Raw genomic sequence first — 25986 nt, forward strand, 5'->3', positions numbered from 1 at the left:
GGTTTCCATAGAAATTGAGTGTGGTTAGAAGTATTATGTTTGTAAAGGGAGGAGTTAGCAATATAGCCACATCCACCAGTGGCACCAAAAATATTCTTTCACCCAGGCATCAGTGACCCCAGGATCGACCCTGGGTCAGTGTGTGTGTGTCTGTATGGGTCATTGTGTGTGTCTGTGTGGGTCAGTGTCTGTGTCTGCATGGGTCATTGTGTGTGTCTGTATGTTTGTGTCTGCATGGATCAGCGTGTACATATGGGTCAGTGTGCGTCAATCTACGTGGGTTAGTGCGTGTGTCAGTTTGCATGGGTCAGTGTGTCTATATGTGTGTGTCTGCATGAGGTCAGTGTGTCTCTAGCTGTGTGTGTCTGCATGGGGTCAGTGTGTGTCTATATGTGTGTGTCTGCATGAGGTCAGTGTGTCTCTATATGTGTGTGTCTGCATGAGGTCAGTGTGTCTCTATATGTGTGTGTCTGCATGGGGTCAGTGTGCGTCAGTCTACATGGGTTAGAGCGTGTGTGTCAGTTTGCATGGGTGTACTTGAGTCAGCATGTGTATTAGTCTGCATGATTGGGTGGAGCAAACGGGGCAGCAAATTTTTTTTTGCCTAGGGCGGCAAAAATGCTTGCACCGGCCCTGTTTATAAATATAAAAAGCTAAGGTGCTATGGAAAAATGCAAAGTTCTAATCGTAATGTTAGCGTATAAAGTTTTTATTTACTTTGATATGCTAGTAAAACACTTCAATTCAGCTGTGCATTCTGCAGTAATTTAACCCCTTAACCCCTTAAGGCCGAGTGACGGACCTCGTCCGTCACGCGGTAAAATTAACCTCAGATCGCAGCAATCGCGGCGATCGTGGGGTTAATGGTGCTTTGGTCTGCCTCTGAATTAGAGGCAGACCAGGAGCACCGGATCGGGCTGTCCCAGTACATGTGCCCGCTCTGACAGCATGTCAGAGCGAGCACATGTGCTGTGTATACTTACCTTCCGCCTCCCTGCACTTCCGGGTTCAGTGTGAAGTGCAGGGAGACGGATCAGTGCTGAAAAAAAATAAAGTTTATTTAAAATCCCACCCCCATTTTAATAAAAAAATTAACTCCTTCTCTGCCAATTGATCACTGACTACAGTGATCAATTGGCAGGGATTGCATTTTAATATGATCTGATTTTTTTTTAACCCCTGAGGGTTAATTCTTTTTTTTTTTAACCCTCAGGGGTTAAATGTATTTTATTAATTAATTTAAGTATTTTAAAATTATATATTTAGCTAGCTGGGGAGGGTGGAAGTTAGTGGGGAATTGGGGGATTTGGTGTTAGGCTAACTAGGGGTTAACGTTAAAAAAAAGTTTTAAAATAAGCTTTAAAAAGTTAAAGATTAAGTTAAAAAAAGTTTTAATAACGTTTAAGTAAAAAAAAAAAAAAAAACACCCCCCTTTACCCAGTCCAAATAAAAATTAACCCCTTCCCTGCCAGTCGATCACTGCCTACAGTGATCAAAACACAGATCACAGTATTATACTGTGATCTAATTTTTTTTAACCCCTGACGATTAACTTTTATTTATTTTTTAATCCTCAGGGGTTCAATTTATTTAATTAACTAATTTAAATATTGTATAATTAAATATTTTTTTTTTCTAGGTGGGGTGGGTGGGAGTTATGGGAAAATGGGGAATTTACAGTTAGTGCTGCTTACTGCTAGTTAGGGGTTAATGGTAAAAAAAAAAATCTTAGAAAAATGTTAAATCTGTAAAAAAAAGTTTTAAGAAAGTTTAGGAAGTTTAACCCCTTAAGGACCAAACTTCTGGAATAAAAGGGAATCATGACGTGTCAGACATGTCATGTGTCCTTAAGGGGTTAAAAAGTTTTAAAAAATTAAATTAAAAACAAACTAGAGAAAAAACGATCCCACGCTAAGGTTCAAAATATGCCTTTTGAATTACCCCAGGATGTATTCTTTAATAAATAGTACGTGTTTGTGGGGAAGTTTCAATAACCAACCATCTAAACTATTCCAAATTGGAACATGGACACAGCGTAAAACTTCAAAGTTAGAAAAAACTGAATGACTGCGTCTCAAATGTGCCCCTTCAACATCCACATATACCTGGCAAACAGGGCCGGACTGGGAATTAAAAGCAGCCCTGGAAAAAAATATTTACCAGCCCCATAATGCATCGCGCCAGCATAGTGTGCTCCCCCCTCTGTCTCTTTCTCCCTCCTTTCCCTGTGGCACTCTCCCTCCCCTCTGTCTCTCTATTCTCCCCCCTCTGTCTCTTTCTCCCTCCTTTCCCTGTGGCACTCTCCCTCCCCCTCTGTCTCTCTATTCTCCCCCCTCTGTCTCTTTCTCCCTCCTTTCCCTATGACACTCTCCCTCCCCCTCTGTCTCTCTATTCTCCCCCCTCTGTCTCTTTCTCCCTCCCCCTCTGTCTCTCTATTCTCCCCCCTCTGCCTCTTTCTCCCTCCCACTCTGTCTCTCTATTCTCCCCCCTCTGCCTCTTTCTCTCTATTCTCCCCCCTCTGTCTCTTTCTCCCTCCTTTCCCTGTGGCACTCTCCCTCCCCCTCTGTCTCTCTATTCTCCCCCTATGTCTCTTTCTCCCTCCTTTCCCTATAGCACTCTCCCTCCCCTCTGTCTCTCTATTCTCCCCCCTCTGTCTCTTTCTCCCTCCTTTCCCTGTGGCACTCTCCCTCCCCTCTGTCTCTCTATTCTCCCCCCTCTGTCTCTTTCTCCCTCCTTTCCCTGTGGCACTCTCCCTCCCCCTCTGTCTCTCTATTCTCCCCCCTCTGTCTCTTTCTCCCTCCTTTCCCTATGACACTCTCCCTCCCCCTCTGTCTCTCTATTCTCCCCCCTCTGTCTCTTTCTCCCTCCCCCTCTGTCTCTCTATTCTCCCCCCTCTGCCTCTTTCTCCCTCCCACTCTGTCTCTCTATTCTCCCCCCTCTGCCTCTGTCTCTCTATTCTCCCCCTCTGTCTCTTTCTCCCTCCTTTCCCTATGGCACTCTCCCTCCCCCTCTGTCTCTCTATTCTCCCCCCTTTGTCTCTCTATTCTCCTCCCTTTGTCTCTCTATTCTCCCCCCTTTGTCTCTCTATTCTCCCCCCTCTGTCTCTCTATTCTCCCCCGCTGTCTCTCTATTCTCCCCCCTCTGTCTCTCTATTCTCCCCCCTCTGTCTCTCTATTCTCCCCCCTCTGTCTCTCTATTCTCCCCCCTCTGTCTCTTTCTTCCCTGAACCCTCTACCTTTCTCCCCCCCACCCACCTGAGCAGGGCTGGTGGAAGGATTTTTGCCGCCCTAGGCAAAAAAACAATTTGCCCCCCCCCCTCCCCCTATGTTGTGACGTAACAACCATATGACTCACCCATCTCAGCTTATTTGCCCAGATTACAGTAAAGCCACTACGTGCTGCACATAGGGATGTGCATTGTATTTCAGTAGGATGTGTACCCGGAAATTATTCCCCTATGTTATTCTTTTAATATTATGTAATGTGAATATTTATTAAAATGTTGAGTGGATGTGTGGTGTGGGTGTGCGTCTTGTGTAGGGTGGCTGTAAGTGTAGTAGCTATGTGTTAGGTGTATGTTGTGGCTTTCTGTGCGTGATGTATAAGGCTGGCTCTGTTTATAGTTGTGCGTGATGTGCGTGGCTGCATGTGGGTAGATGTGAGTGGTATCTTTATGTGTAGCTGTGTGAGTAGCCATGAGTGAAAAGTTTGGGCCACTGTGAGTGATATGTGTGGCAATGTGTGAGGTGTAGGAAAAACATGTAAAAAGTAGAGGAATTTCCATTTAGCATAAGATGGGAAGGGAGAATCAGGGTTAGCTCTAATTGTATTGGGGGTTTGCTGTTGATTGGGATCTCAGGCAGTCCATGGGGGTTAGGGGCTGTAATGGATATAAGGAGCAGTAGGGGTGGGTCAAGACCTGTAGTGTAAGTGTCAGGGGCAGTATTGGTTGATCAGAGGCAATAGTGGGGTGGGGTGTTTTGAGCTGTAATCGTGGTTAGGTGCTGTAGTGGTTGCTTAGGGGCAAGAGTGTTGTTAGGACCTGTAATGGGGGCTGGGGGCTGTAGTGGGTTTACAAATTTGTGGGGGGGGGGGGATTAGGGGCAATAATGGGGATTAGAATCAGGAAAGAGAGAGCCCTGGACTGTGGCTCTGCCTAAATGAAATGTTCAGCTTTAGGCAGAGCCACAGTCCAGGGCTCTCTCTTTCCTGTGAGTATGTCATCTCTTACTTTGTCACTATCACTCCACTTCCTTCTCTTATCACCCCCTAGCTGGTACCTCTACCTCAATTTACTATTTATTAACCTCTTTCTCCTCAATCCCCCGTTATTTCTGCTCTAACTTACCTCTTTCTGGTGTGTGGTCACTCTCTCCTCCAGCCCCTGAGCAGCATGCCTCTGCAGTCATCTTTCCTCCTGCAGACAGCTCCTCCGTGCAGTGTTAACCAAGTGCTGGGAGGGTGCCCACAGCATGTGAGTAGAAGGAGGAGGGGACATGTTGTTACTCCCTATCCCCTCCTCTTATTCAGGACCGAGCACTCCTCCCAGCACACAGACAGCAAGACCTGGTAGGGAGACTTCTAGTGCTGCCAGGTCTTGCTCTATTAAGGGAAAGTGAGGGGGCGGCCGACACCTCACCCGGTCAGGGAAATCTTTTGATCTTCCTGCCGGCTTGTTCAGCAGCAGGCTCTCCTCTGCGGCGCCCCCAGGGAGCTGGTGGCCTAATGAAAGCGCCGGCCCTGCACCTAACAGGAGTCAGGACGGGCAGCCACGTTCCATGCTGCAGCCTATCTGTACCATGCTCCCTCGCGGTTCCTGTGCTGGGAATTGTGGGAACCGCGAGGGAGCATGGTAGAGAGACATGCTCCTCCCTCCTACTTCAGCCCCCAGCATTAGTGACAGGAGTGCCGCCGGACCGGCAAGGCTGCCACCCGGTCCGGCGGCTCCAGTGTGGAATGGTATGCGGCTGCCGGCCGGCCCCCTCAGAGTGTGTGCCACCGGACCGGCCACCCGGTGGCACATACATTCCCAGCGCAGCCCCCAGGTGCCGCGGCCCACCGGGAAATTTCCCGGTATCCCGGTGGGCCAGTCCGGCCCTGCTGGCAAAGGTACATGCGGGGGTATTGCTGTACTCAGACCACATAGCTGAGCAACATATGAAGTATTATACAGTCGTAGCACACATAAGGTTTGCAAAATATACTGTGCAAACTCACTTTGTGTGTCAAAAAGGCAGAAAAAACGCTTATTACCACTACACCTGGTACAAGCTAGCGGAAAAATGATCCCACGCTAAGGTTCAAAATATGCCTTTTGCTACCTGGGATCAGTGTATGGATAGGCAGGGATGGCTCTGTATTGGCTTACTAGGATGTATTGCAAATTCTCACCTTGGTTTCACTTAATAGTAATATTAGACAGAGGGAGGACTGGGGATGCCTGTTCCCAACCCTCCCAACCCCCGCACCCAATACCGAAGCTCTGCCCTGTTCGATTCCTGTGGTGGGCCGTGAGAGGATGAGATACCTCAAATCTGTAGCACCTTGGGGAATACAGAAAGGCCGTTTTCACTCCTGTACGAGGTACCATTTCTGGGTTTGTTTGTTTATGGTTTTGTTATAGTTTTTGTTTTGTTTTTTTTGGTAGGCCAGTATTTTTATCCGTACACACATAAGCTCGGGTTAAATCTGAATGTATATTTCAAAATGCTGCGCAAGTTACAGCTCTGATCCCCTTCCTGCTGGTTACATTAGGTACTTGTACCTTGCTTAAATCAAGGAAGGAGGGGAAAGGGGGAAAGGGAAAAGAAAAAAAGAGGAAAGGAAAGATCTTTATTAACATATATATTAACCAAGGACAAGTCTAATGCAATCAGAACTTGCATACCTGTTGACTTATACCGCAAATGTAGGGGTACTAACCTATGCAATGATCCCTTTTTGTAATGACATATACCTGGCAAAGGTACATACGGGGGTATTTTTGTACTAAGCCGACATAGCTGAACAACATATAAAGTATTATAGAGTGGTGGTACACATAAGGTTTGCAAAATATACTGTGCAAAAACTCACTTTGTGTGTCAAAAAGGCAGAAAAAACGCTTATTACCACTACACCTGGTACAAGCTAGCGGAAAAATTATCCCACGCTAAGGTTCAAAATATGCCTTTTGAAATACCCTGGGGTGTCTACTTTAAGAAATGGTTGACCTTTGTGGGGTAGTTTGAATTTAAAACCTGCGAAGATGCTTGGAAATTACACATAGGCCCAGCGTCAAAATTCAAAGTTCTGTAAAAACTGATATGGCTTGGTCTCCTATATGGCACTGTAGCTTCACAAAATAGTGCCAAAGGCATTCATTGGGGATGTCTTTTTACTCAGAAGACTTAGCTGAGCATAATTTGGGGGTTTTGAACTTAGTGGCACATATGAAATAAACAAAATGCCCAGCAAAAATGCAACCGTATGTAAAAAAATGCCCCAAATTATTTTTTACCACATACTTTGGCATATATTGCTGAAAAAATGGGGGCATGCTAAGGCACAATATGCACCTTATGATATACCCTGGAGTGTCTACTTTTACAAATGGTAGGTCTTTGTGGGGTTTTTTTGAACAGTCAAACTGTTATAATACCCCAAATGGAAGCATAGGCTCATTAAATCCGTCTCTCAAAATTCTACTGTGAATACTGAAAAGGACAGGTCTCCTGTATGGCACTGTAGCTTCACGAAATAGTGCCATAGACATACAATGGGGGTGTCCTTTTACTCAGAAGACTTAGCTGAGCATAATTTGGGGGGTTTGAACTTAGTGGCACATATGAAATATACAAAATGCCCAGCAAAAATGCAATCCGTATGTAAAAAATGCACAAAATTATTTTTTACCACATACTTTGGCATGTAATGGTAAAAAAATGGGGGCATGTTAAGGCACAATATGCACCTTATGAGATACCCTGGAGTGTCTAATTTTACAAATGGTAGACCTTTGTGGGGTTTTTTTGAACAGTCAAACTGTTATAATACCCCAAATGGAAGCATAGGCTCATTAAATCCGTCTCTCAAAATTCTACTGTGAATACTGAAGAGGACAGGTCTCCTATATGGCACTGTAGCTTCACGAAATAGTGCCAAAGACATACAATGGGGGTACCGTTGTACTCAGCAGAAGTAACTGAACACATAATAAAGCTTTGTACAGGAATAGCACACACCAACTTTACAAAATACACATGAGAAGTTCTTTGTTATAAGTTTGTGTGCGAAAACCCCCAAAAAACACAATTTTACTCCAATATTTAGCAGAGGTTGGCGGTAAAATGGCTACGTAGAAAGTGTCAAAACAACTTAGGTAAATAGCCTGTGGTGTCTACTTTATATAAATATATACTTTTGTGTGGCAATTTTGTTTTCTTTTATGGCTATTAAGCTTACAAGACAAACATACCAAATTCTAAAATCGCTCCACATTAAAAGTTTATTTTACTCCTTGTGCTTTGTGACCTGTAACTACCAAAAAAAAAACTTAAAATCCCAGACACATTATATATTCTGTAAATCAGAACAACTAAATGAATTTATTTTTAATTACTTTCCTTAACCTGCACTAATTGTGCACACATTATTATTGCAAAAACTGCAAAAAAAACACAACATTTTTCATTTTTCTGTATTTTTTAATAATAAATAAGCATTTATGTATATATATGTTACATCAAATTAAAGCCCTTTCTGTCCTTTAAAAATGGTATATAATATGCGTTGGTGCAATAAATTAGTCAAATGCAAATTGCAGTTGAACGCAAACAGCAAAAAAATGCAAAAAATGCAGTTGTCATTAAGTGAAAGACAAGCTTCCGAAGCTCTGTCCTTAAGGGGTTAAGGACGGAGCCAAATGCACACGTTGTGAACGAAACAAAATGTAAACAAAACCTGGCATTTGCGCTATATGTCTGTCCAACCGTAATTCACCTCTTTCATATTAAATGCACCCCCCTTATTATATATCATTTTATTCAGGGGAAACAGGGCTTTCATTTAATATCAAATATTTAGCTATGAAACATAATTTAATATGAAAAAAATGGGAGAAAATAAGAAATTTTGTTATTTTTTTAGTTCTACATGACATTTTAACTGTCAACGTCATAATACTGTTTGCTTTTACTGCAATAAAATACACATATTTGTATTCAGCAAAGTCTCACGTGTAAAACAGTACACAAACACTGGCCAAAGTTAGCGTTAGTATTTGTTTGTGTGTGAAAAATGCAAAAAACGCCAATTTTGGCTAGGGTTTGTGACTAAGTGGCTACTATAAAGACTGGACATACCCCGTTTGCAATACCTTGGGTTGTCTACTATTGCAAATGGTATGCCATCATAGGGGTAATTTTCATTCTTGGGCTACCATAGGGTCTGAAAGGCAACGTATCCAATCTGGCAAATTTTAATGTGAAACATTTTTGTTAATATTAATATTTAATATTTGTGTTCAGCAAAGTCCCCCGAGTAGAACAGTACCCCCCATGTACAGGTTTTATGGTGTCTTGGAAAGTTATAGGGTTAAATATTGTGCTAGCAAATTAAATTCCCTTTACTTTCGGCATGGGTTGTCAGGCAGGTCCCGCTAATTGTAAATAATTAAGATACCCAATTATGTAAAAATATTACATAAATATATATGTAGAATTAATATATGTATATATATATATACGTATGTGAATATATATATATATATATAATTTTTCTAAAATATTTTTATTTATATATAGGTATATATATAGTGATATTTAAGTATATATTTATGTATATAGATATATATATTATTTCGTTCTACATGTTTTTTGATATAAATATATATATTAATATTACAATACAGTTAGAACGAAATAACACACATCTATATATTTTTTAATTATTTTTTTTTTATTATTTTATTTATTTTATTTTTTAACGTATTTACATATTAATTTTTTTTATATTATATATAAATATATATATAACAATAATTCTATATATATTTAATCAGTATCAGTCTACGTGTAATTTGATATTAATATATATATATATAATTATATATATATTAATAGTGAAATACACCTATACAGTGTATGTGTGTGTATGTATATGTGTATATATATACTTAGATCATATATATATATATAATATATATATATATATGATCTAAGTATATATTATTATTTTTTTACACTTTTAACATTTATTTTATTTTATTTTCAGCCAGTAGGGGGACCACCTGTCATTACAGGCAATCCCCCTGCTGGCAATACAGAAGCCAGCTATCCCTGCCATGTGATTGTGAGGTCCTCGCAAGGACCTCACTCTCACATGGCCGGGGGGGACCGGAGGAGGAAGATCTGCCGCGGGGGGGCTCCCTGGGAGTCCCCCCAACCGCGATCGCCGGCACCGGGTAAGTAAGGAAAGACCGGAGGGCGTACTATTACGCCCGGCGGCGTTTAGAGCCGCCTATAATAGGACGTAATAGTACGCCCTCCGGTCTTAAGGGGTTAATAAATAGTATAATAATAATAATAATAAAAAAGACCAATAGTAGCACAGAGACTGGCCCTGTATATGTTTGAATAGAGTTCTCATATCCCCTCTGAACTGTAGATTTTTAGAAAACTTGTGCCACATGTATGCAGATGAACAGAAAGAATGCGAAAACCCATGGGTGGCAAGGTGTCCAATGATTTTCAGATCAATCCGCTGACAGGTTTCCATTAATTTCTGGGATTTCTATCACCACATCTTGGACATTTTGACATTCAGTGGAGTCTTGTGTATCGGGTGACTTTTTCTTGCACTGTCCATTAATGCAAGGTCTTACTATGGCACGTAGTTCCATCTCTATAGTACTGGAGTTTTCCTCAGTTCCTGACGGGTTTTCATCTACTACTGCAATGTTTATTGGCATGTCTTGTGCATCTTGGAATTCAGCTGAGTCTTGTGTAGCTGGTGCCTTATTCTTGCACAAACCATTCTGAGAAGGTTTTACAAAGGCCAAGCATATAGCACCAAGTGCCATCCCGACAGCACTGAAGTAGAATGCAGACCCATAATATTTTGTTTTGTCCACCAGTAAACCTAAATAAAATAAAATAAAACAAAAAAGTAGAAACATTACTTTCAGCCATATAATCTTCTGCAGACATAGCTTGTACTTATGTTAACCCCTTAACGCCGTTACGGCGTTCTATGCCGTCCCGCATTAAATGGGCTTTAAAGCCGTTGCGGTGGCAGAGAACGGCTTAAGCCCCCAGCAGCTCCGATTTACTCACCTCCGCCGCGATCCTCTTCTGAAGGGCTGCCTGACAGCCCAGGCAGCCCTCCCACGGCAAATGAAGCCCCCGGGGGCCATGTGATCACTCTCAAAGAGCGATCACATGGCCCCCTATAGCTGGTTGTGGATCTGCCAGCAGGGGTACTGTCTGGAGTGTCAGACAGTCCCCCTGCTGGTGGATAGTGTTGGTAACAAAATACACTTAGAATGACATTCTATATCTATCTATCTATATATAAAATACAAATAACCGCAAATATATATAATTACATAAATAACTACATAAGTGTACACGTAGACTTTAAATACATATATATGTATATATATTAAAATTCTATGTGTATATTTAAGTAATATTTTAACATAATTATGTGATTTAATTAGTTAAAATTTGATTGACATACCTGACAACCCAGGCAAAAAGTGCAGAGTGCATTTTTCACACATGATCGGCACTTTTACTGACGATATTATTGTTGTAATACAAGTTACCATTTTGAAACACTAACATTTGTATTCAGCAAAGTCTCCTGAGTAAAACAGTACCCCCCATGTACAGGTTTTATGGGGTTTTGGAAAGTTAGAGAGTCAAATATAAGGCTTGCATTTCATTTTTTTCGCATAAAAATTTGCCAGATTGATTATGTTGACTTTTGAGACCGTATGGTAGCCCAGGAATAAGAATTACCCCCATGATGACATACCATTTGCAAAAGCAGACAACCCAAGGTATTGCAAACGGGGTATGTCCAGTCATTTTTAGTAGCCACTTAGTTAGAAACACTGGCCAAATATTAGTTTTTTGCTTTTTTCACACAAAAACAAATATGAAAGCTAACTTTGGCCAGTGTCTGTGACTAAGTGGCTACTACAAAAGACTGGACATACCCCACTTGCAATACCTTGGGTAGTCTACTTTTGCAAATGGTATGCCATCATGGGGGTAAATCTCATTCCTCGGCTACCACACGGTCTCAAAGGTAACATTACTAATCTGGCAAATTTCAATGTGAAAAAACTGAAAAATGGAATGTGCTATATTTGACCCTTTAACTTTCCAAAACACCGTAAAAACTGTTAATGGGGGCTACTGTTGTACTCGTGAGACCTTGCTGAATCCAAATATGTGCTTTTTTTTGCAGTAAAAGCTAACAGTATTATGACATTTACAGCTGAAATGTGAGGCAGAACTACAATTCTTTTTTAAAATGTACAATTTCTGACTGTTTTTTTGCTTTTATTCATAATAAATTATAAATATTTGATATGAAATGAAAGCCCTGTTTCTCCTGAACAAACTGATATCTAATAAGTGTGGGTGCATATAATATGAAAGAGGTGAATTACGGTTGAACAAACATATAGCACACATTCCAGTTTTTGTTTACATTTTGTTTTGATCAGAACGTGTACTATTGACTTCGTCCTGAAGGGGTTAAACTAAACTTTTCACTCTATCTGTACCTCCATTAAAACTTCTCAGTGCTTCTGATACTTATCTTGCTACAAAAGGGATAGTACATGGCCTGATTTCCCAGGTGCCTACATTCCCATCAATATTTACAAAACGTTTAGACCTGCTGACTTTTAGCCAGCTATTTAACCCCTTCAGGACGGAGTCAATAGTACACGTTCTGATCAAAACAAAACGTAAACAAATACTGGAATTTGCGCTATATGTCTGTTCACCCGTAGTTCCCCTCTTTCATATTATATGCACTTATTATATATAATTTTGTTCAGGAGAAACAGGGCTTTCATTTTATATCAAATATTCATATATGAAACATAATTTATTATGAATAAAATTAAAAAAACTGTGAGAAATTTAATTTTTTTTTTACATTTGTAGTTCCGCCTCACATTTTAGCTGTACATGTCATAATACTGTTAGGTTTTACTGCAACAAAAAGCACATATTTGTAATCAGCGATGTCTCACGAGTACAACAGTACCCCCTATTAACAGGTTTTATGGTGTTTTGGAAAGTTACAGGGTCAAATATAGAACGTTCCATTTTCAAATTGAAATTTGCCAGATTAGTAATGTTACCTTTGAGACAGTGTGGTAGCCCAGGAATGAGAATTACCCCCATAATGGCATACCATTTGAAAAAGTAGACAACCCAAGGTATTGAACGTGGGGTATGTTTAGTCTTTTTTTAGTAGCCACTTAGTCACAAACACTGGCCAAAGTTAGCGTTCATATTTGTTTTTGTGTGAAAAAAGCAAAAAACGAATATTTAGCCAGTGTTTGTGACTAAGTGGCTACTAAAAATGACTGGGCATACCCCATTTGCAATACCTTGGGTTGTCTACTTTTGCAAATGGTATGCCATCATGGGGGTAATTCTTATTCCTGGGCTACCATACGATCTCAAAGGCAACATAACTAATCTGGCAAATTTCAATGTCAAAAAAAGGAAATGCAAGCCTTATATGTGACTCTCTAACTTTTCAAAACACCATAAAACCTGTACATGAGGGGTACTGTTATTCTCGGGAGACTTCACTAAACACAAATATTAGTGTTTTAAAACAGTAAAACATATTACAACAATAATATAGTCCATAAAAGTGCCGTTTGTTTGAAAAAAATGCAAAAAACTTCACTTTTACTTAAAATATCATTGTTTTAATAAAATTTACCAGTTTTAAACACTAATATTTCAGTTCAGCGAAGTCTCCCGAGTAAAACAGTATAGGTTATAGGTATTTAAAATCTACGTGCATACTAATGTAATCTTTTATGTAATTACCGTATTTATCGGCGTATAACACGCACAGGCGTATAACACGCACCTCATTTTTAGAAAGAAATTCCAGGAAATTTCCCCTCTCATCCCATAGTATTCCCCCCTCATCCCATAGTGTCCCCCCTTTCCATAGTATTCTCCCCCCTTTCCATAGTATTCTCCCCCCTCCCATAGTATTCCCCCCTCCTCCCATAGTATTCCCCCCCTCCTCCCATAGTATTCCCCCCCTCCTCCCATAGTATTCTCCCCCCTCCCCTCCCATAGTATTCTCCCCCCCTCCCCTCCCATAGTATTCTCCCCCCCTCCCCTCCCATAGTATTCTCCCCCCCCTCCCCTCCCATAGTATTCTCCCCCCCTCCCCTCCCATAGTATTCTCCCCCCCTCCCCTCCCATAGTATATAGTATTCTCCCCCCTCCCCTCCCATAGTATTCTCCCCCCCCTCCCCTCGTATTCTCCCCCCCTCCCCTCCCATAGTATTCTCCCCCCCTCCCCTCCCATAGTATTCTCCCCCCCTCCCCTCCCATAGTATTCTCCCCTCTCCCCTCCCATAGTATTCTCCCCCCTCCCCTCCCATAGTGTACTTTCCTCCCCCTCCCCTCCCATAGTGTACTTTCCTCCTCCTCCCCTCCCATAGTGTACTTCCCCTCCTCCCCTCCCATAGTGTACTTCCCCTCCTCCCCTCCCATAGTGTACTTTCCTCCCCCTCCCCTCCCATAGTGTACTTTCCTCCCCCTCCCCTCCCATAGTGTACTTTCCTCCCCCTCCCCTCCCCTCCCATAGTGTACTTTCCTCCCCTCCCATAATTACTTACCTGTCCTGAAGCGTGGGCCGGCTTCACACCGTGCACCGCGGAACAGGAACTTTAATTTAAGGTTCCGGTTTCCGGCGGGACTGAAAGGAAGTGTGCACACTATTGTGCACACTTCCTTTCAGTCCCGCCGGAAACCGGAACCTTAAATTAAAGTTCCTGTACCGCGGTGCGCGCTGTGAAGCCGGCCCACGCTTCAGGACAGGTAAGTAATTATGGGATATCGGCGTATAACACGCACCCACGATTTTTCCCCTATTTTCAGGGGGAAAAAGTGCGTGTTATACGCCGATAAATACGGTATATGTATTTATCTCTATATATATATTTGCGGTTATTTGCATTTTATATATAGATATATATATATAGAATGTCATTCTAAGTGTATTATGTTACCAATATATATATATTAATAGCAAAATACAGTTAGAATGAAATTACATATGCATATATAATTTATTTTAAATTTTGTTTCAATATTTTATTTTATTATTTTATTTATTTATTATTGTAATTAGACGTATTTATATATATAATATATGTGTATATATCTATTATATATATAATATATATATACATATTATATATATGTAACGTCATTCTAAGTGTATTTTAATATTAATATATATACTAATATTAATATTAAAATACACTTTGTATGACGTTACATATATATAATATGTATATATATTATATATATACATATTATATATATATATATATAAATACTTTTAATTTAATTTTACACATGTTTAATACATTTTTTTTACTCTTCCTACCAGCAGGGGGACTGTCTAATATTTTAGACAGTCCCCCTGCTGGCAGATCCATAGCCAGCTATGGGGGCCATGTGATCGCTCTTTGAGAGCGATCACATGGCCCCCGGGGGCCTCATTTGCCATGGGGGGGCTGCCTGGGCTGTCAGGCAGCCCCCCAGAAGAGGATCGCGGCGGAGGTAAGTAGCTGCGATCTTCTGGGGGCTTAAGCCGTTACGGCGTTCTATGCCGCCGCAACGGCTTTAAAGCCCTTTAAAGCCGCGACGGCATAGAACGCCGTAACGGCGTTAAGGGGTTAAACATATATTTCACAGAATTCTTAGCCCCAGTGTTTGCTCCATCAGTGCAAACATTCCTGCTTTTTTGTATAAAACTAGGACTAGGATTATGAACTAGTGAGCAGGCACTGAGTCAGATGTAATTATTACACATTCACACAGCGCCTGATACTTGTGGAGTTTATAAACAGTTTTCCAGAGGATGCTGGACTGACCAAAACAGTCACATCTGTCATATTGCAGGGTTCGCAGTGTTGCATAGCTCATTCAAATACTCAAAATAGGGTGACTCTAATCATTGTAGACAATATATGATTCTGTTATGATGGCACAAGGAAACGAGCCCTGTGGAGACACTCAGAGTATTGCAGGTTATCATTATTTTAAATTTTGGAGTGGGCATTGGCAGAGGCCAACAATGAAGATCAAAGGATGCCCAGTGCTGGCCCATGCACAGCTGGTGCTAACCAAGTGCTTGTCTTGTTGTGTGACTTCATGGGCTAGTGGGGAGATAAAAAAAAATAATTATAACAAATTGTATTAGTTACCTGTTAATGGGGGTCCCGTCAGTGATGTGAAACTTTGAATAAAGACAAAGACTCCAACTGCTGATTCCATCTTCTCGATGCCAACAATGTCCTTTTCCCCTATCAGCGGAATGTAAGTTGCTGCAACAGCTCCCATAATGTAGCTGTAAAAGAAGCTACATGCCATCAGTCCCAGAAAAGTATGAGCAAAAGGGATGGCAACAAGAGCTAGGCACAGCAGGATGACAAATGTCAGTTCAATGTAAATCTTATTAATTGGCTCCTTGTGCATGATAAGGCCTCCACTAATTCTTCCGAGGAGTTCAGCAAAGGCCATGAAGATAAGAATGCGTGTTGAAAGTTCTTCAGGTATGCCCAGACTTACACTGTAAGGAATAATGAATAGGGGAGGTACAGAAGTGCCAAAGACAGCAAATAATCCAAATAGTGTGTAAAATATAAAGCTAGTATTTTTCAATACAGAAAAATCAAGTACAAGCTCATCCTTTTCAGACTCTACTGGCTCAAGCATCTTCTCCTCTTTGGGCATGTCAGTCTTTGCCTTTGTATTGTCTACAGAATCTGTGATGTCTATAGTAATGCGTGTGTCCTTATTATCAACTTCTGAATGTTGTTTTGGGTCTTCTTCTGGTATAATAATGATTGGCTGTAGCAAGAATCCACAAACCATGATGACAAGTTGCAGAGCTCCGATGACGAACAGGCAAATTCTCCAGCCCATGTATTGCATAAGTGCAGTATAAGCTGGAAAGTAAAGAAAAAAGCATTATGAGCATGTAAGTGGGAAACAATCATCAGAAAAATATAAATCTCACAATATGTTTTTACATAGTTAAAACCCTTAAAACGTTCTTCATATTAGTATTCGTTTATACAGAATTTGTTGGCACTATATAAGTGTCAATAATAATAATGATAATCATAATAATAATAATAATAATAATAAAAAAGGAGCAATGATTAACTAGAAACGGAATTTACAGTGCTTAGGTCAAACATTGCCAAACTGGGATCATTATTGAGTTGAAACACAGTTCCCAATTTGCAGAACTGTTCCTGAATTCACTACAGTTTTGTTTGTTGTTGGGTTTACTCACCGAACTGTGAATTGCAAACCACATTTAAAAAAGAAAAAGAAAAAGAAATGTATAGTCACAACTTGGCTATTTTTGTTATTAGGTTTGCTATTTACTAGCATTCAGTCATTATCCATATAATTGTGCTTCGCAGTCTGCTGAAAAGTAGTTCTATGACCAAACATTTTTAGACTAGATTTAAGACACTTTTCAAGTGGCAAAGCCATTTTAAACACACCTTTTTTATTTAAAGTAAAAGAGGGCTGGTCACAAATGCTTGACGACAGCGTTATAAACTACTAGATAGCACTGAAATTCTAATGTTGTGTCCATGTTATATCCATATAACGTGTGGCTCTTTCTAATGTCACTTTTCATTTTAAAAATAGATGAACTAGAAAATTCCTTAAGCAGGAATGCCTTCAGTTCAGCTACTTTGGCCTTAAATTTTAAATTCACTCTGAATTCTCACTCTATTAAATAGCCCTGAGAATCTCTTTCCAGCATTCAAAATTTTTTTGCCACTGTAACAAGTTTATTCTCAAACCTGTGAAATGTTAGGGACTCACCAGGGAATTACAAATTTACCCCCATTTTAGTTATTTTTGCCTAAATTTAGTAATTTCCTAGTCAATTCATGTCAATACACCATTAAGTTTATAGCCACCTCCCCACCCCCTGCACCCACACCTGGCATCATGTGGGAGACATTTAAATTGTCTGGAGGGTTATTTTTCCACCATCATGCGTGGAGTAATAATTCACTTGATAGGTAGTGGACAAGTTCTTTGTACAGCTACACTAACCCCTGTATAAAGTGGGGACTTCGTAATAAAGTAAAAATACAAGGTGGAACATACCATTATCCCTCCATTTCTGCTCAGTGGATGAGGTATTGATAAGAGCAGTAGCTGACTGCCATAGTTATATATTTATTTCTACAGCAAACAGGGTGACAATGTTTCAGCCTACACTGGCCTTTTTCAAGTCATAAATTTAAGATCGTGCCTATCGATACATATCTGGCGGCCACTCCAATAGGGACACAGTCTCGCCGCCAAGGATGTCCTTTTCCCCCTCTCTGGAACTCTGCTGCGCCGGATTTGGTGATATAGCTGCTGAGTGATTATAGCTGTTATAGCTTTCGCCCACAGACATTAGCCGAGACTTAATGCTGGGAGTGAACTGGTTTAATGGGGCATGGTACATGCAATGTATACACAGACCCCCAGCAGAGAGTCTCCATATAGTTCAATACAAACTCCTCTTCGGCGTCTCTGTGTCAAAAGACACCTCAAAAGAGGTTAAGAGGGTTAACAAGCTCCAAGGTGGGCTGAGTACTGGGGGTATAAAAAGGGAAAATTTGTGTTCATGTTCGGTTACTGAACGGGAACGGGAAAAGGATACACACAAGTATTTTCAGTGTCAGGGTGTTCTGTCATACTGCTCCCCCCCTTGTATGGTGCTTCAGCAGACATGGCTTAACAGTTTTCGGGTAAACTTCGATATGTCTAGACTTGCTTGTTAGTTGGTGAGCTCAGTTTTCCTTGACAACCCTTCGGCGTTCCCGTTCTGCTTGCTGGGCCGGTAGTGTATGGTGAAGTTGTATGGTTGTAAAGCTAGATTCCACCGCAATAATCGGGCATTGTCTCCTGCCACCTGGCTGCCACCAGTGAAGATGTGTGTTAGGGAGGCACAAGAACAGGGGAGAGAGATATGATAAGGTGAGATGGGACAGGATCGAGCGGGCAAGTAGTCGGGCGAGAGGAAAGGAGAAGCGCAGCCACCTCTTGTTTAGTAGTCGGGAAGAAAGTCTGAAGGGCAGGAAAGGCATGATCTACGTGCGCTTGAGAAAGAGAATGGCCAGGTGGGGAGAATTCTTTTCGTAGCGGTTCAATCTTGTCAGTAAAGTAGCAAGCAAAGCATCGGCTGTAAGGTTAGTTTGGGGGGTGGCCACAGCAGGGCGAAGAAGAGAGTTAAAGGTGCTGATGAGTTCTGTCTGCTGTGAATTGGGTGCGCTGTTCCAAAAGGATCTGCCTGGGAAAACCTACTTGAGAGAATATCCAGATCAGTGCATCTGCTACGGTTTCTGCTTGGATGTTAGTCAAAGCGACTGCTTCAGGATAGCGGGTAGCGTAGTCCACTATGGTAAGTATATACTTTTTACCGGAGGGACTAGGTCTCACTAGGGTTCCTATTATATCGACCGCTATTTGGCTGAATGGTTCCTCAATGATCGTCATGGACTGCAGCAGAGCCTCGGGGTGATCTCCGTTCTTTCCCACCCGTTGACAAACATCACAAGTTTGGCAGTACTGCTGAACATCTTGATTCCCGGTCAAAAGAAGTTCTGGGTTACTCTATGAGACGTCCAGCCTATGCCCAGATGTTCTGCCGAAGGTACATTGTGTCCGATCCGTAGGAGTTCCAGCTGATACTTCCTGGGAACTACAAGCTGGTGCTTCTGGGATGGGGCTGCCCCTCTATTATGATTCTCTGTTAACCGATATAGCCTGTCCTGTTCTCAAATAAACTTTTTCCTCTCTAAACCCCCTTGTTCGGTGTCTGCCTGGGTCCTATAATTTTGGAGTGTGGGTCTTCCCTTGCCTCCCTCCCAAACTCCTCTGGGGTGTCCCAAGCTAACTAGGCCAGGTCTACTGTCGGGGTTGGGGAGTCATCGCTTACCTGGATCTCCTCAGAACGTGAGCCAGCCGGGCTTGAAGATGAGTAATTACTGGATGAGCTTCCGCAGTGTTCCTGGTAATGTAGGCTGAGGTAAGGGTCCCCAAATCACTCCCGAGCAGTACCTCCGCGGGCAAGTCTTTCATAATCCCCACGTTCACAGTACTGCATCCAGCTCCCCAATCCATGTGAACTCGGCCAGTGGGTAGTCTGTAAATAGCGCCCCCGGCTACCATAATGGCCACAGATTATCCAGTATGTTCATTGTCCCGAGCCAAGTAGCGTTGTACTAATGTCAGGGTAGCTCCGGTGTCTCTCAGTTCCCTAGCCGTTTGTCTGTTTACAATGACCAACTGTGTATGTTGTTGAGGGTTGTCCATGGTAGCAGCCTGAACAGGATCAGCTTCATCTAATACTCTCCAGGATCTTCTGGTATAGGCTGGGACTCTTTCCAGGGATACGTGTTCTCTGCTTCTAAGCAGTGGGCTGTGGCCCTGGGTGGTACAGGGTTGGTATGACCCCACGAGGGTCTTGGGGGTTCCAGTGGGCAGTTGCACCTTACATGCACTAGTTGCTGGCATCGGAAGCATCTTGGCCCGGTCTTTGTTGGTGCTGTTTGGTTCCCAGGTAGTCCCCTGTAAGGTGGTTGAAGTTGGTTGGAGGTTCCTGGAGCAGCAACTTCGGTGCGGGGGCAGGTCTTACTGGTGGTCGTTCAGTTTTTCAGGTGTCTGTGTATACATCTGCCAGGCAGGCAGCCTCTGGTAAAGTGTGCAGTCTCCTATCTCAGATCTGGGTTAAGTAGGTTAAAAAAATGTTCCATTAAGAATAATTGTAGGATATCTTCTCCCGACAAGGCTGGGCACCCTATATCCAGTATAAGCCAGTATAAGGCATCTCTGTGGAGGCGGCATTCTGCATAGGAGTCTTTATCCTCCTTTCGCAATTCCATAAATCGCCTGCGGTATGCTTAAGGGGTGACTGCATACCTGGCTAGCAGGGCTTCTTTCTATCTTTCATACTGATGAATCTCCCCATCTGGTATGGCCCTGAATGCCTCAGCAGCTCATCCTGATCATTTTCCAGCCAGTATCATTACCCAGTCATCCTCTGGTACTTTGTGTAGAGCGCACTGGTTTCAAAATCTGTGAGATTTCCATCAATCTCATCTGTCTCTTGAAATGCTTTTAAGGCTGTGAAAGGTACCTTCCTCCGTTCTGGCTGTGGAGTGGGGCTTTCAGTCAGCGGAGCTCCCGAACACTGTATTTCGGCTAAGTGTAGTTGGTATTCCCGCTTGGCTCTAGCTTCTGCAACCGAGTCCGCCAGTACTTTCATTATTATTTTGTCAGGAGGGTTTGGCCCAAACAAGGTCAAGCGAAACCGATCGTCCCGCATCTGTTCAGATTCTTCAGTGTTCGTGAAACTGCTTTGACGCTGGGATTGGTTCGGTCCAGCTTCATTAGTTTGGCAATTAAAGCCCTTTTACGTATGTTTTTAGCATTTCATCCCTGCCTCTCCAGCACATCCTTCAATGTGGATCGCTTGAGCTGCTCGTAGCCATTCTCCATCTGCTGCTAGTTCCGGGTTCAGCATCCACTCTTGGGGAAAAGAAAAATCCCACAGCTGCCACTAGATGTGGCAGCCACCCAGGTAGGGACACGGGTCTCGCTGCCAAGGATTTCCTTTTCCCCCTCTCTGGAACTCTGGTGCGCTGGATTCAGTGGTTATAGCTGCTGAGTGATTCTAGCAAGCTGAATGATTATAGCTTTCCCCCACAGACATTAGCCAAGACATAATGCTGGGAGTGAACTGGTTTATTGGGGCATGGTGCATGCAATTTATACACAGGGTACAGTTCAATACAAACTCCTCCCTGGTGTCCCTGTGTCTGGGAGATAACTGAGTGTACTTTGCTTAAACTTATTATCTCCCAGGCACAGAGGTACCATGTGTAAAACACATAACACCCCAAAACAAATACAATATTACAAGGGACCCCTTGGGGATACAAGTCCTATATTCCCGAATAGCCTGGTTCCGAGCACCCAAAGTGTCCAAATAGCGCTTAGATCCCACGAATACAGAGGAGTCGCCACCGGGGTAAAGTTTTGACTGACCGCACACGTGGCGTCTGCCCAAAATAGTTCCAGAGGAAAAGTGGAGGTGGTTGGTCACTTTCGGAAGTCCCAAAACGAATAAAGCACCAAACAGATTATCTTGTTCCTAGGTAGCTATTGTTCGCCTAGTTTTTGCAAACAATCCTACCGAACAGCGCTCTGCTGAGATGTTTGGAAAGGGAGCAGGCGAGGATAGAAGTTCAGCGGTGTTTGCAAGTTAGTCTGTCCATTTTAGTTCTATACACTCGACGTTCGAACACCACTCCCTGCTTTCATGCAACAAGATGGCCTCTGACTCAGTTCCCACATGTTCGTTCATGTGAATGGCGGCCACCCAGCAGAACACTTGAAACAATTAGGTGTGAACCGATGATGGAGGTGTCAAGAGAGGTCAATAGGGTTAACAGGCTCCAAGGTGGGCTGTGTACAGGGGGTATAAAAAGGGAAAATTTGTGGTTTTGTTTGGTTACCGAACGGGAACGGAAAAAGGATACGAACAAATATTTTCAGTGACAGGGTGTTCTGTCACAACAGTGACAGTACAATAATGATATAATTATATGTAACTAAAATAGAATTAAATCATTCAATTACAAAACACAATATCACATACTAATTGGTTTGGTACTTCTGGTTACTACAAAAATAAAATTCCTCATGAGAGATCACATGTCAATTTCCTGACACAATGATATCATCAGAGACAATCTTAGCTCTCAAAGAGGGGGAGCATAACATAATTAACAAAACATGTAAATAATAGCCCCACGTAAGAATAAAAAAATAGAGGTTAAACTTGGAATCACACAGAAATGTGATTCCCAATCAATGTGGTTACATGACCACTACTTCAAAATACTCAGATGATGCCCACAAAGGCGTTATCAAAGGGGAAAACCTATGATGTCACAGGAGTAATGGGGTTACCGGTCATGTGACCGCAAGCATGGTAGGTAACACTTTTGATGGCTGCACACTGTTTACAGGAAATGCTCAAACTAGGAATAAGTCAGGTGACGGATAAAATAAGAAAAAAAAAATCCCTGTGGCTACTGTCTGTTGTACTGGACAGTCTCCACATACATAAACATTGCACTACCTTGGAGTTTTAATGATTTTCTTGCTGACTTCTAAAGCAGGGAACAAATAGTCCAGATTTTTTGCATCTGGGTCCTTATTTTTGCCATTTTGTTGCAGCTGGACAGGTTAAATGTGGTGGACTTTCAAAAGGTTGTATTGCAAAATTCCCACAGGTGTAATCTGGTCCATTGTGCACTGACCTGTTGGTTATTGTTACTTTAGGGAGGGCAGACACTAGTTAATTATAGATCTTACCTGGAACAAATACAATGACTGCAAAACATTCCCCTGTGGTTGCAGCAGAAATAACCAGGGACCGGCGCCTGTCAAAGTACTGTGACAAAATGGTGAGGCTTGGGAAGAAGCTAAGGCTGAAGCCAAGTCCTAAATGAAAAAAAATATATATATGTATCGAGAATTAACATTGAAACAGAACTGCTACCAACTAGCTGCATTCAGATTCTAGGTAGCAAGCTTAATTGTTATGGCAAATTGACTGTGCATCAACCCTTTATTCATAAATAATTATTATTGACCAGATCTATAATTATTACTAACTATAATATTTAAATTTAGAATAAGGAGACATTAGTTAATCTAACGAGTATAGCAATGTTATAAGTTACTACCTAGTTTTCATACATTTTTCTTGTTTAGAGTTATTTGTTTAGCTCTACATTTTCATGAATAAAATCCAAATGACAAACTAAGGGAAAACTAGACTTGGAAATATTCCCAGACTCGTTTTTTCCATTTTAATTTGTGAATCACAATTTTTGTATTAATTATATTACATTTCCTAGTAAATGTCTATTATTAAGACCCTTTTTTTATCCATAATTCTGGTTGAGGCTGATTTTTATTGTCAACCCATCTCAAGGAGTCCGAGCAACTATTTGCTGCTTGCAGTGATTAATTCAAACTGTAATTTACTAAAGTCCGACGATCCATAATGAATGGGGCAAATTAATATGGTTGACTACTCATACAGACCCCTTGTAACAGATGCCCTGTTCGTTGGATTTCTAATTTTGTTGCTATCTATTCATTTACACTACCATTCACCTAAAACGGTATACGAATAGAAACAAACAAACTTTACCCAGCTAATTTGTATACAGAATGTTTTACCGAACCTTTCGACCACCCAAGACAGTCGTGTGCAGTCAATTGACTTATTTGACACTATTACAAACCGCAACTCTAACGTTCTAAGTGGTTCACTGGGTGGCTGTCGATTCGTATGCACAAACACGTGGCGGTGGCCATCTTGTTTTGTCGAATGCGTTCAGCGGGGTTTGGTCGTCAAGTGTCTGGAACTATTTTCAGACACTCGATGGCCCGAACACTGCTGAGAATTCCAGGCCAACTTAGATTCGTATTCATTCATCCGAAGAAGGCGGCATTCGGTAACACGGTAAGCGGCACACGACCATCGTACGCACGAATGAGTATTTGAACTATTGTTCGACATTTTACCATGCACGAAAGAGACCAGCCGCACCAGCTGAATTCATGGAACTATTCTGGGCAGGAGCCTCGTGCATGGCCGGGCAGAAATGGGACTTCCACCTAACTTTCGAACCCCTGAACCGATTTGAATGATTTTTAAATATATTGTTCCCCCAGATAGGGGTTATCAGGAGATGTATGTTATATGGGGTTCTGATGTGATTTTGGGGTGTTTCTAGAAATGCATAAAATTGTCCCTCTTTTTCATTTGGAGATAATTGAGTTGATACAGTAATTAACTCAAATATCTCCCAAGCAGAGGGGAGGGAATGTGTGTAATGTATGGTGTGTCTCTCTGTCTGACTCTATGTTTATTGACTTCACTGTCCACCTGGGTGTCATCCTTGTTGGGAAAAGTTGCATAAAAGGCCAGTGTGGCCCCATTAAAAATCAGTTCAGCTTAACCCTCAACACGTAGCCTTGTCTCGTGCTTGTAGGGAACCTGCTTCACAACTAATCACTAGCTCTTGTAAGAGCTCTACTACCTATTTGGAGATTTGATCGGCTGCGATGACATCTGGAGAATACTGCAGCATAGCTCAATCTATAGGAAAAGGACGTCTTTAACTGCATACACCCCTTTGATACTCAAGGGGTGTATGCAGTTAAAGACGCCCTATAAGTCTTATTTATTATTATTTTACACCTTCTTGTTGTGGTGGCTGGCTAGCAAGTGCAATTCTATCTAGCCCCCCTAAATATAGTAATATCTTAACTATATTCCAGTCTGCTGGTGCGGTCTCTGCCCCATATCTGCCTCTTTTGCTAACATCATCAGAAGTGATGATCTCAGTCAATTAAAATGCTTCCCCATAGGAAAGCATTGGATTGGCTGAGATTGTCAATTCTGATTGTCACGCCAAGGGTGCATAATTCATTGTTGCACTATAGAATATTGCCATTTAATGTAATTTATGTAGTGCATGTATGAATTGGCCACTTAGTAGAGTTCAGATGACAGAAGGGGTAATGTAAATTGCAAAGGAATGTGAAAAGGGCCAGATGGCTTACAAGAAGCATGTCAAACTCAAAGGCTAACACAGGCAAAATAAACAAGGTTTAAGTTTATATAGGCTGCAAAAAAACAAAAACTTCAGTTTTCACAGAGACGTAGGTTTATTTAGAAAAGTACAGTATAAAAAAAGTTGCCATAATACAGACAAGGGGCTGTGTAGGAGGGGGGCTGGCAGGGAACGTTTACTTACCTCTCCTGCAGCTCCCTTCTCCTCCGCGCTGGTCCGGTCAGCTCCCTCTGCAAGTCCCAGTGTAAGTCTCGCGAGAGCCGCGGGGTCAGAGTGCGGCTGCAAGACTTTCACTGGGAGCTGACAGGGGAGCTGACCAGACCTCGCGGAGGAGAAGGGAGCTGACAGGAGCTGCAGGAGAGGTAAGTAAACGCTCTCTGCCAGCCCCCTCCACTGAACTGCCAATGCCACTGGACCACCAGGGAGTGAGAGCCCCCCTCCCTGCCATGTATCAAGCAGGGAGGGGGGACGAAAAAATAAATAAAAATGTAAATAATAAAATATTAATAATAATAATAATAATAATAAAATTAAGAAAAATATTAATATAACAAAAAAATATTAATATTAAAATTATAATAATTAAAAAAATAATAATAAAAATGCCCACTCCCCACCAAGGCTCTGCATCACACTCTGCATCACACACACACACTGTATTCATACACACACACTGACCTCATACACACACACTGACCTCATACACACACACACTGCATTCATACACACACACACTGCACTCATACACACACACACACACACACACACTGCATTCATACACACACTGCATTCATACACACACACTGCATTCATTATATACACACACTGTAAATAAATATTCAATTCATATCATTTTTTTAGGATCTAATTTTATTTAGAAATTTACCAGTAGCTGCTATACTTACCCAGTGAAAGAAGAAGAATGTTACACTGTATACAATTTCAAATAAAACGTATACAAACATAGCCAGGATTCAGCTGTAAGCATTTGCAACACTTACAACAATCAAGTAACATAC

The 25986-nt window shown here is 41.7% G+C and overlaps 1 protein-coding gene across 1 annotated transcript in view; it reads right to left on the minus strand.

The window, feature by feature from the left end:
• Positions 1 to 9733: 9733 nt before the first annotated feature.
• LOC134586260 (monocarboxylate transporter 7-like) overlaps positions 9734 to 25986 on the minus strand; it is a 39686-nt gene continuing 23433 nt past the window's right edge. The window contains exons 3-5 of the mRNA XM_063441753.1: positions 22689 to 22817; positions 15482 to 16225; positions 9734 to 10119 (exon numbers count right to left, since the gene is read on the minus strand). Of these exons, the coding sequence (XP_063297823.1) occupies positions 9734 to 10119; positions 15482 to 16225; positions 22689 to 22817 (1259 nt within the window). The remainder of the gene's footprint in view (positions 10120 to 15481; positions 16226 to 22688; positions 22818 to 25986) is intronic.

This window comes from Pelobates fuscus, chromosome 2 (assembly GCF_036172605.1).
Source record: "Pelobates fuscus isolate aPelFus1 chromosome 2, aPelFus1.pri, whole genome shotgun sequence".
Taxonomy (NCBI): Eukaryota; Metazoa; Chordata; class Amphibia; order Anura; family Pelobatidae; genus Pelobates; species Pelobates fuscus.